This window comes from Salmo trutta, chromosome 16 (genome assembly GCF_901001165.1).
Source record: "Salmo trutta chromosome 16, fSalTru1.1, whole genome shotgun sequence".
Classification (NCBI taxonomy): Eukaryota; Metazoa; Chordata; class Actinopteri; order Salmoniformes; family Salmonidae; genus Salmo; species Salmo trutta.
This window is the reverse complement of record NC_042972.1, coordinates 39,612,516-39,624,434: the sequence shown is the minus strand read 5'-3', so window position 1 is coordinate 39,624,434 and position 11,919 is coordinate 39,612,516. Positions and strand designations below refer to the sequence as shown.

Below are 11,919 nucleotides of genomic sequence, written 5' to 3'. Positions count from 1 at the left end.
GTTCATATTTTGTGGTAGCCAGGCTCAGCAAGAGAAGATTCTGAAAATGGAAAAGCTTAATGGGAAGAAGATTAAAAGCCATGTCCCTGGTGCTTATGCTAGATTGGGGGGAGTCATTCCTGGGGTCCAAATATCTATGTAAATAGATGATATTAAAGAAAATGTGAAGGGAGGAAGAGGGATTGAGGCCAAAAGGTTGATCAGTTGAAAAGAAGGTCAAAGAAATGAAAGCCTATCAGTGCTTCTGAGGTTTGAGAAGGTTATGCCTGGGAAAGTACAGATAGGATTCCTTAGTTTCAATGTCAGAGAATTTGTCCCATCCTCATTGCAGAGTTTTACATGCCAAAGCATGGGACATGTAGCTGTTCAATGTAAAGGAAGGAAAAGATGTACCAAGTGTGGAGGGGAACATGATTACGGTGAATGTGGGAGCAATGTGGAGGTTAAGTGTTGTAATCTGGGGATGGGAACACAGTGCATCATTTGGTGGATGCCAGGTGCAGAGAGAGGCTAGAGAGGCTCAGAGATATAGAATTAGTCATGATGTATCGTATCTGGAGGCTGTAAGACAGATCGGTGGAACTACAGTGTGGAAGGATGGTGCTTCTATGGCTACTCCTGTGGTAAGTGGGCCTAATGTCTGGGATGGTTTGGAGGCCTGCTCAGAAATCTTGAACTCATGAATGTGTGGCGTCAAAGGACACTTAATAAAGTGGACTTCATAGGTTTTATTGGTAAGATTATCAATACTACTCGGGTTGTGGAAAGCAGAAATGCCAGGTTGAAGGTTATTGTAGAGACGGCAAAAGAGATATTGGGGGTATCAGATGATACTGTTGAAATGGTGGATTGTTTGAGCATGATATAGACAACGTTTAATTAATGGGGTAGGCGGGGATGAGTGGTAGAAGTTAGTAGGCATTTATTCGTTTTTTATTTTATTTTCATGGTAGTACAGAATTGAGCAGATCATGATTGATCGTACATTCCAGCACAGTAGGTGGCGGCATGCACTTAAACGATTGTTTGTGGACCGCCATGATATCATAGAAGAAGAAGACGGTAGTTATGACTTTGTGGCTGTGGTAACTAGTGACGACTGAACCCAAGACGCCTTTGTTGTTCCTTCGATTAAACAGAAGTCGGGGAAATCATGTCTACTTGGTAGCTAGCGATTTATTGTGGTAAATTAGCTAGAACACTATGGACGATCCAAAGCCGTTTGATACGAAGTATCTTGGTTACTTGACGAAAGCTAGCTAGGAGTTGTGTTGAGATTGGAAGTGGAAGGAAATTCGAAGGGAAAAGAAGGGGAAAATCAGTGGTAGGACGTGGGATGCCTTGCGCAAGTTGGAAGAAAGACTCCCGATGTTATGCGACAAATGGGTTTCCCAACTCGTGAAAGCGGGGGGCTATTTTATTAATATCAAGTTATAGGAATCGGTTGGTATTGTTGTTGAGACATATTTCATAACTGTCAGAAGCGAGCCACGTAAAGTAGCTAGCTACAGTACTGTAGGTATTGATAGCTAGCTAGACTTTTAAAATGGCGGAAGCCTGGCCCAGACCCCCGGCCCTCTTTTTGTTGTTGAGTTTGAGTGCCTGCTGGGAAGTGGATTCCTGCCCTGCTCCGTGCTCTTGTATGAGGGGATCAGACGAAATCCAAATCCTGGATTGCAATAGGAAAAGGTTGTCCTTGGCCCCTCTGGATCCACCTAACGGGATTACTCATCTGTAAGTAGCTAGCCTAGTTAACAGTGGGTTTCCCATGTTCTCTGTGGTGGCTCCTTACCTTAGCAAGCCACCTGGCCTTGTTAGCTTGCGAGCTAAGTCTATATCAGTTGTTTAACTCACTAGATACTATTATCTGGATGTGATCATTTTTAGTTTTTCTTGTAAAGATGCAAAGACAAATGCTACATCCGCTGTAGTGGACTACCTGAAAGGTGGCAATGGAATTATCCTGTAACGTTATGTAATAAATAATGCTATCTCCTTTTCAGCACTATGAATCACAATGATCTGACAACTGTTCCATACCTTGGTGAAGTTACCTCAAACATCACAACACTCTTATTGTAAGTCAAAACACATTAATCCTCCTGTAAGTCTTGCAAGTTGTGCAATAACCAATGTGATTCCTAGATGTCCTGTAGTATGATAGAGAAGTGTTAAAGAAAGGAATCACTTGTCTTCCCGGCCTTATTCATAGCTAAGGTTTATTTGGGTCTTCACATGTTCACATTGATGGTGTCATCATGTAGATCCATGTTGATAATTATGTACATTATTGATCATTGTGCACAGGGTCCACAACCTGATCTCAGAACTGTGGATGCATCAGCTGCAGCTGTACATCTCCTTGGAGACACTTGATCTGTCATCTAACTCTATCTCAGAGATCAAGGCTGGAGCCTTCCCACCAATGCAGCTGAAATACTTGTGGGTCCTGCTTGTAGCATTGTTTTGATGAGGGAAGAGCTGGTCATTTATAAGTCATAACCCAGTCTTTGGCCATTACCCAGAAGGGCATTCTACTGTACTTGTTGTCATTGGGTTGTTCATTTTGTGTTTCTGCATCTCCCAGGAATTTAAGCAATAACAAGATCAGTGTCCTTGAACCTGGCTGCTTTGACAACATCTCCAGTTCCCTGCTGGTTCTGAAGCTGAACAGGAACAGAATAACACTGCTGCCATGCAAAGTATTCAGGCTTCCCCAGCTGCAGTTTCTGTAAGTCAATTTGAATCTTTAGTCAATCCATTACTGTAGTATTATGAGCAGTTAAATATTATTTTTATTCAAAAGTTTGCATTCATGACTGAATTTTTAGATTTCACAGATTCGATGTTGCACTATTTAAGTAGTTAAAACAAATGGTTCTAAACTGTCTGTCTGACTACCCTAGGGAATTAAAGCGCAACAAGATCAAGATAGTGGACAGTCTGACCTTCAAAGGGATGGACTTACTGAAATCACTGAAGATGCAGCGGAATGGCATAACTAAGCTGATGGATGGTGCTTTCTTTGGGCTCAACAACATGGAGGAGCTGTGAGTTATTTTTCCTTATTGTCTTCTATTAGAACGATCGTTACAGTATGTGTTTATATGCATGTAGGATTAGGAGTTGTGATACCCTGTCTTTTTAATACCCCGTCCTTTGTTTTCTAATGTATTCAGAGAGCTGGAGCACAACAACTTGACGGAGGTCAACAAAGGCTGGCTGTATGGCCTGCACATGCTGCGTGTGCTGCGGTTCAGCCAGAACGCCATCGGCATCATCCGACCAGACGCCTGGGAGTTCTGCCAAAAGCTGGAGGAACTGTGAGTGTTGTCTACCTAACCCCATCCCCATGGGAGTGCATCTGCACATTTTTTGCATCAGAGCCATTTTGACCCCTTTTATGAAGCTGAAGGACCAATATCTAGTTGGGACTTGGGGAGGGTGTATTGCAGATCATTTTATGTTTCACATGTATTCATGCTGATTCTTAAGGGGCCATGATGTTTTAGTAAAGTGTGATTGCACAAGACCATTGACCAAGCTTGTCTCCTGTGGATGTCCTCCTCAGAGATCTGTCCTTCAACCACCTGACCCGGCTGGAGGAGACAGCGTTCAGTGGACTGGGTCTTCTGGAGAACCTGAATCTGGGAGATAACTCGGTCAGCCACCTGGGAGAGGGTGTCTTCAGCAGCCTGGCCAATCTGCGCTCACTGTAAGGATGTCACACCTCACTCTTAAAAACCTGTGTCTTTCATTCACTCATTATGCATTCACATAACACAATAAACACTAACATGTTTTTGGCGCCTCTGCATTCTGATGAAGGCTGCAAACAACAGTAGGTTTGTGCATTTGTTTTATTTGTTGATTTGTCCTGGCTTTGTTTTGTTTATTAGTCTGTTAGACTGTTGTATGGTAGACCACTAAACTGTAGTATAGTAACTAGCACCTTCATGTTCTCATCGTCATGTCTTTGCCTGTTGTATAGAACTACTCTTTCCATTGCTTAGTTAGACTGTGTAGTGTTTAAATGCAATAATGACAAACATAGACAACTCATAATTGTTTTTAAAGACCTTTGAGACCGGAAGAATAATGTTGAGTACAAAATAAATAGTGAATGTGGCCTCCAGCCAGTAGATTGGCTCAATTAACCAAATACTTTCCAAAATTGCTCTGGGCAGAGAAGGGGCACTAACACAATTGATGTGCTGAGTTCCAAGAAGGCATTGAGCTGCAAAGAGAGGGAGGTCAGGGCTCGGGTTCAGCACACCTCCCTGGGCCCTATGTGGCAGGGGGAATTAGAGGGTTAAGGCCCTTTTGAGAGCCACTCAGGCATGAGGAAGGAGAAACAAAAGCGCCCATGACCCGTCCTGTGAACACAAGCCCTCTGCAGGTTTTAGAAGGACCCGTGAACCGTTAAATGCTAAACGCAGCCAATTAATCCCCTCATCAGAACTGCAGGAGCACTGAGCTATGACACTCTCTAAAGTATGCCGCTTCACATTTGCCAAATTAATCAAATTGGTTTAGACACACAGAGCAGAAATTAACTTATTTTCTCTCACCAAGCAAAGAGGCTCAGAGTGAGCTTTGTGCTTCTGATTCTGGGGAAAGTATTTTCTTTCTTACATACTGTATTTCTGTTTGCATTTCAGAGACATACGGGATAATGAGATCTCTTGGGCCATTGAGGACTCCATTGGTGTGTTTGTTGGAATGAAGAAACTGAACACCTTGTAAGGGCATTCTGCATAATATATATTCATTTTGTTGCTATGGATACTGATATCAGCAGAATATTTGTAGGCATATTTCATCTGAGACTGTTTATCCCCCAGGATTCTCCAGCAGAACAAGATCAAATCTATCACAAAGAAGGCCTTTGAGGGTCTGGAGGAGCTTGAGCACCTGTAAGTACCACTACAGCAAACCCATCAGAGATGGTTGGTCTCCATTAACAGACGATTCAGCAGCTATCACTTCAAGCCCGAGACAGGAGATGGTTCTGATTACCCCAGTGCAGCTGTTTTATTGCGCTCGTATCATAGGAAACCAATGATAATGTCATGATGCTTGCGTAGCACTTCATTCATATTTATTTTTGCCAACAGAGACCTGAGCAAGAATGGGATCATGTCCATCCACCCTGATTCTTTGTCTCACATGAAGCTGAAAGTGTTGTAAGTAGGACCTACTAATGTCTGAGGTGGTGGTCTTGAGTCCTTGTAGCAGAGGCTACAATATTTACAAATTGAAGAATGCTTGAATCATTTCATAATATTGTGGTTGTATGTCCTGTCCTCAGTGTCCTGAACACTAGCAGCCTGCTTTGTGACTGCCAGCTGCAGTGGCTGGGCCCGTGGTTGACTGACAACCACTTCCTGCAGTCTGTCTCAGTCATGTGTGCCCACCCTGCCAGCCTGCTGGGCCGCAACCTTGTGTCTGTCAGCCTGGAGGAGTTCGTCTGTGGTTAGTCACCTAGCTACCTACCCTGCTGTATTTAGTCTGGACAAGATCTCACTAACCAGGTTTCCATCCAACCTTTCTATGTGAGTAAAGTACATGTCAGATAAAACATTTCACAACAGGCCTGATGGAAACAGCAAATTAGTGGGATCTTTTTGTCGGTAAAATTAATCATGCGAGAAATGGTGGTGGAAACGCTTTTATGCGCAAATATTGTTATAATAACCATCATATGGACGTAAACTTGGAGTTACATGATGACATTTTGTGTGGTCCTCCCACTACGACTCGGGAAAGCAGGCTGTTTATTTGGCTACAGAATAAACAAGTTATGATGAACTTCACCGGGTGGTGAAAGTGCATGGTGACGAGCTTGATGCTCCTTTCCAATAAATACTGAGGGTATTATTCTGGTGATGATGATCGATGCTTGGCTGCCGTTTGACAAATAGAAATGATCACACTCTTTTGTCGTTAATAATCAAATGTAGGCTATACCCACACTGTGTCTGCAAGCTTTTGGCTAGAGCGCACATGCCAAAACCAGAGTGAGCACATTCGCTTTATAAAACCATCAGGAGAGTTTAACCGTAAACATTATTGTATGTGCACTACGTTATCACGCACAGCCTTTTATCTGCAATTTGATGAAAACACATTGTCTTGTGGGAGAATGCGCATATAGTTTTTAAATCAGGCGAATATTCAAAAATCGGCATTATCTGTCGCCAATTGGATGGAAACCTAGCTACTGACTGGGACAATTATCACACAACGTGTCTCAGAACCTTTCTTGAAGTTTTTTAATTAACTCTCCCACAGATGACTTCCCGAAGCCCCGAATCACAGAGCACCCTGAGACTGCCACTGCCCTGCGTGGGACCAATGTGACTCTGAGCTGCCTGGCGTCCAGCAGCAGTGACTCCCCCATGACCACGGCCTGGAGGAAGGACGGGGAGGTGCTGTACAATGCAGAGGTGCAGAACTACGCCCGCTACCAGGAGGGAGAGTTGGTCTACACCACCGTGCTGCACCTGCTCAACGTCAACTTCACAGACGAGGGACGCTACCAGTGTGTAGTTTCCAACCATTTTGGTGCCAACTACTCCAACCGGGCCAAGCTCACAGTCAATGGTGTGGAGGCTTTAAAGTTTTCTCCCCCCAATTTTTTTTTTAATACATTTACAAACTGTTATCATGACTTGTTCCTTGGTTGGCATTGAGCTGTTAATCTAAGTTTGAGCTGGCATGGTTGGGCTTCCATATCAAGGCATTGCGATCTTCAATCTTTTTTTCTTCCTCTCAGAGCTACCATCCTTCCTGAAGACTCCCATGGATCTGACCATTCGTACAGGCACCATGGCCAGACTGGAATGTGCCGCCGAGGGTCACCCCTCACCCCAGATTGCCTGGCAGAAAGACGGGGGCACAGACTTCCCTGCTGCCCGGGAGAGAAGGATGCACGTCATGCCTGACGATGACATCTTCTTCATTGCCCATGTAAAGACAGAGGACATGGGTGTGTACAGCTGCACAGCCCAGAACGTTGCAGGAAGCCTGTCAGCCAACGCTACACTCACTGTGCTAGGTAAACTGCCATCTCATTATCAATTATCTGGTCAATACATACAGTTTTATATCGTCATCATTTTATTGGTAATTGTTAAATGTAACTCTCTCTCCTCCCAGAAATGCCGTCCTTAATGCGTCCCCTGGAGGACAGGACGGTAGCTCGTGGGGAGACGGCGGTGCTCCAGTGTATCGCAGGGGGCAGTCCTGCGCCCCGTCTCAACTGGACCAAGGACGACGGGCCCCTGGTCCTCACTGAGCGCCACTTCTTTGCTGCTGCCAACCAGCTGCTAATCATTGTGGACACGGGGCCGGCGGACACCGGGAAGTACACATGTATCATGTCCAACACGCTGGGCACGGAGCGCGGCCACATCTACCTCAGCGTGTCGCCATCGCCCAACTGTGACACGGCCGGCGGCTTCGACCAGGACGGCTGGGCCACGGTGGGCATCGTGGTGATCGTGGTGGTCTGCTGCGTGGTGGGCACCTCGCTGGTCTGGGTCATCGTCATCTACCACATGCGTCGGAAGAGCGAGGACTACAGCATCACCAACACAGATGAGCTGAACCTGCCGGCAGACATCCCCAGCTACCTGTCCTCTCAGCGCACGCTGTCAGAGCCTCAAGAGGGATACAGCAACTCTGAAGCAGGGAGCCACCAACAGCTCATGCCACCACTGTCCAACGGCTACGTCCACAAGGGCACTGACGGTAACCTTACTATACTGACTTCCTAGATTCAGTCTCATTCATCTGAGGCCCTTTGACATTACAATGTTTTTGCACTCTGTCACTAAAGACAGTTTGCTCAAATTTTGATTGACTGGTAAACTGACTGGCCCCTACTGGTGAGCAGAAAGATGAGTCCCCATCCTGTTTGTGTGTTGTTCAGGTGTGTGTTATGGTGACACAGGCAGCGAGGTGGACACCGAGGCCAACGGGATGCCACACTGCCGCGTGGGCTCTCTGTTTACGGGACGGAGCAGCTTCCATCCTGGGGAGCCCCGCGAGGGACTGGCTGGGGTGCCTACAGGTGGGTTTAGTCATTAGAACCAACCAACAAACAAAACTCGATCTCCTAAACAACAACTTTTACAGCACAGTTTGTTGAAAGGGCTGTCTGTCACAATCAGATTGTGTGGATTTGTTTCAGAGTAAGAGTTTGTAGTTGACTGTCCTCAACAGGTGGTGCAGGGCCGCTGGTCATCTGCTCAGACTGCTACGACAACGCTAACATCTACTCTCGAACCCGGGAGTACTGCCCCTATGCCTACCTGGCCGAGGATGACTCCCTTGACAAGAGTCTCTCAGGCATCATGGCCCACTTCCCCAAGGAGTCCTACAGGGAGCAGCACACCCAGCATGAGGACACAGCCCTGGAGAGCCTCATCAACAACCAGGACTCCTCAGTCTTCCTCACCAGCCACGACCTCACCAAGAGGCTGAGCACAGCCCTCAGTCCCCCAGAACAACACTACAGCACCGGTGAGAGACTAGCTACAGACAGGCTATCTGACCTCAGTGGCATGCATGTCAACAATGAGCTCACAGAGATGTGTTTAGACAGTGATTTCACAGATATGTTATCTAACAGTGACCTCAGACTTACTGTGAACTGACACATTCATTTTAAGACAGTCTAATCTATGAGCTCCTATGGATACAAACCCTTTTTGTTGAGTAATAATGTATGTTTGGTCTCTGCAGATGTTCCCTCCAGGTTGTTTTGGGGCAAAGGAGAGGACCTGTCTACAGTGCCCCAACCAGGTCTGTCTCAGCAGCCAGTGAATGTGCACAAGACTCCCCACGTGTCCTCAGTTGTCGTGGGGGGAGAGGAGATGAGTGGAAAGGGGGATGCCTCCCTTTCCCAGAGCACACAGGACCACATAAGTGCCTCTTATAGGACTAAGCCTCAAGAGCATACCCACTCCCCCACATAAAGCCTCTCCCCTATACACCCGGCCATCCTCTCTCACTTGGTCCTCTGCTCCAGCCACTACCTCCAAAGAGACGTATCACTTTCTGCCAAAAATGCTTTCTTGTATGTTTACATTACTTTCAATCATGCAGAGACAATTTTGTTCCTATGAATTTGAAAAAGGACTGAACAGGTGACTAACACCCTCTCCCGGATTCCCTCCACCTCCCTTTCCTCCCACTCCCTCTCTTTCTAGAGGAAACTATGAATGTATCCGTCAAAGAGCCATTTTGGATGCTTCCTTTTTGATTTTTAACACATCAGAAGTTTGAAACGTGCTAACACTGTCCTCTGTACAGAAGTAGGGAATGGCAGCAGTGTTGGTGGATCTCCCGAGCGTTGTGCTTTACACTTGCAGTTGCCACATTATTTCTACAGTCACTTGTTGGAGCAGCCTTCATGATTTAAGGTACAAGTCCAGGACCACCTCTGCTCTCTCGTCCAGGACTAGATGGGTCAGAGACCCCAGTCGTTGCTTGTTCAGCAGTGAGTGGTACGTACCTAACAGGGCCTATAGGTCAAGAAGGACCCTCACTGAATGGATCCCACCTCTAGCCATCTGTATTGACTAATAGTCTGCTATTATACAAACTCAGACTGACACCAGACATGGTGTGTCTATATGCAATATTATTTTCCCCTATTCTCATCAATGTATCTTAAGCTCAGATTGTTTTCCCTTGTGTCAAACGGAGGCAGTCATACCAACATAATTTTATTTATTTTTTTGTATGAACGCGCACTGTCAAAGCAAAGAAAATATTCGGTCATGCACATTTGACAATCATGGTTTTGGTGGCCTCTTTGTGATGGTTTTATCAGAGGGTTTTCAACAGGCATTCTCAGTAACACTCCATCAGATATGGTTTCTCGTCACCTATATGCACTGATCATATTTTCCTCAAAATCTTATTTTACAGGCACTTAGCTCTCATGGTGGTATGTTTTATTATGCAGTGTGCATGACATTTTAGATTCCTAGAAGGATAATATGCCTTTACCCCCAATTTCATCAACCCTAGATACTGACCAGATTTTACCTTTGGACTGTGAAGAATGTATTATATGTATGTCTGCATATGGTCATTCATCTATTCAATACTATGTCCCTCAAGACCTAAGCAGAATCGTTTTATTCCTAAACTGCAGTAAGTTTTGTTTTATTTGTTGCATGTATATATGTCTGTCAGTATTATTTTTGTAGTTACTCCTGGGTGAATCCTAACTTGGTATGGGAGGTTTCCACAACATTGAAAGATTTGGCCATAAATGTTGGTACTAAGTTCAACAAGCTTAAACAAAGGCTTTTAATACTAGTTCTCTTTATATCAAGTCTGCAGTGTTTATGTAGAAACATACCTGTGTCCTTTGCTCAAATAAAATCACTGAATCATTTTGGCAATGGAGCATGGATACTTCAGAATAAAATGTAGATTTGGGTAGGCTATAAAAACACAATGCGTAAACATAAGTGTTTCTTGTCACATGCTCTTTATTTACTGTTACATAACGCATTCCTGCTTGAATCAAAACTTTGAGACATTCCATGTGGCATTGCTTGATAAAGCATCTGGTACAAAACCATTCCAAGCCCATGCCACTGCATTCAATATTAGCTTAAATAGGGGTCACAGATTACGCTCTCTGCTGGATAATTAAGGCAGGTAGTTATTGTAGCTGATCGCTTAACCATCACACATTTATGACTCACTTTTCACCAACACGTCTTAGTGTCTGCTTTGTGTTGCTCTCAGAACATCTTGTTTTTGTCATTCTACCAAAGTTCAGCAGTAATGCTCTGGCAATATTCACAATGCTGCTTGTTTTCTGACTTGTTGAAGTTTTGCATTTTGTCAAGTGTATTTTTGAATCTTGACTTATACATTCTGTAAAGCATGTATAAAGAACATTTTGTTTCTTGAAATGTAGCTGTAATTAAAATAATAATCAAAAATTCTGATAATTCTGACCAGATGTGGTTAAAATGTATTTTGTGTAAATAGGCTTTAAAGAGGTTTTCGATCATGCGGACTGGGACATGTTCTAGGTTGCCTCTAAGAAAAACATTGACATATACATGGACACGGTGACTGAGATCATCAGGAGGTGTATAGGGAATGTTGTCCCCACTCTGACAATTTTAAAGCCTAACGAAACCAAAAAACGTGGATGGATGGCAGGCGAACCACGGCAAGGTGACTGGGAATATGATTGAATACATGCAATCCATTTATGCTCTCCGTAAGGCAATCAAACAGGCAAAACATCAGTATAGAGAAAGTTGTCACAATTCAATGGCTCAGACACGAGAAGTATGTGGCAGGGACTCCAGACAATCACAGATTATAAAGGGAAAACCAACCACGTCGCGGACACCGTCTTGCTCCCAGACAAGCTAAACCTCACCTTCGCCCACTATGAGGATCACACAGTGCCGCCAACACGGGCTGCTCCCGAGGTCTGTGAGCTCTCGTTCTCCGTTGCCGACTTGAGTAACATCAAAGCGTGTTAACCCTCGCAAGGCTGCTGGCCCAGACGGCATCCTTAGCCGCGTCCTCAGCGCATGCGCAGACCAGCTGGCTGGAGTGTTTACGGACATATTCAATCTCTCCCTATCCCAGTCTGCTGTCCCCACTTGCTTCAAGACGTCCACCATTGTTCCTGTACCCAAGAAAGCAAAGGTAACTGAACTAAAATACTATTGCCCTGTAGCACTCACTTCTGTCATGAAGTGCTTTGAGGCTAGTTAAGGATCATTTCACCTTACCCAACACCCTAGACCCATTGCAATTTGCATACCGCCCCAGTATATCTACGGATGATGCCATCGCATTGCACACTGCCCTATCCCAACTGGACAAGAGAAATAACTGTAAGAATGCTGTTCATTGATTACA

The 11,919-nt window shown here is 44.9% G+C and overlaps 1 protein-coding gene across 2 annotated transcripts; it reads left to right on the top strand.

Moving 5' to 3' along the window:
* The first annotated feature begins 1,071 nt into the window (after positions 1-1,071).
* Positions 1,072-10,982, top strand: LOC115150746 (leucine-rich repeats and immunoglobulin-like domains protein 2). Of its 2 annotated transcripts, none has more exons than XM_029694353.1 (17): positions 1,072-1,734; positions 2,004-2,078; positions 2,308-2,442; positions 2,588-2,731; positions 2,907-3,050; positions 3,180-3,323; positions 3,572-3,715; positions 4,662-4,742; positions 4,845-4,916; positions 5,118-5,186; positions 5,312-5,475; positions 6,295-6,606; positions 6,779-7,060; positions 7,162-7,755; positions 7,937-8,077; positions 8,230-8,529; positions 8,752-10,982. In XM_029694353.1, the coding sequence occupies exons 1-17, from the start codon at positions 1,547-1,549 to the stop codon at positions 8,982-8,984; spliced, it is 3,222 nt and encodes a 1,073-aa protein (XP_029550213.1). In that variant the 5' UTR covers positions 1,072-1,546; the 3' UTR covers positions 8,985-10,982. The 2 variants fall into 2 exon arrangements, with proteins under 2 accessions (XP_029550213.1, XP_029550214.1); XM_029694354.1 differs by having other exon boundaries at positions 8,213-8,529.
* The last annotated feature ends 937 nt before the right edge of the window (positions 10,983-11,919 follow it).

Bases quoted from the DNA above. Each gene is read 5' to 3' on its own strand.
- LOC115150746 (XM_029694353.1), top strand. From the start codon at position 1,547: ATGGCGGAAGCCTGGCCCAGACCCCCGGCCCTCTTTTTGTTGTTGAGT. The intron at 5,187-5,311 runs GTAAGTAGGACC...TCCTGTCCTCAG, and splicing joins CACATGAAGCTGAAAGTGTT to TGTCCTGAACACTAGCAGCC. The intron at 8,530-8,751 runs GTGAGAGACTAG...TGGTCTCTGCAG, and splicing joins AGAACAACACTACAGCACCG to ATGTTCCCTCCAGGTTGTTT.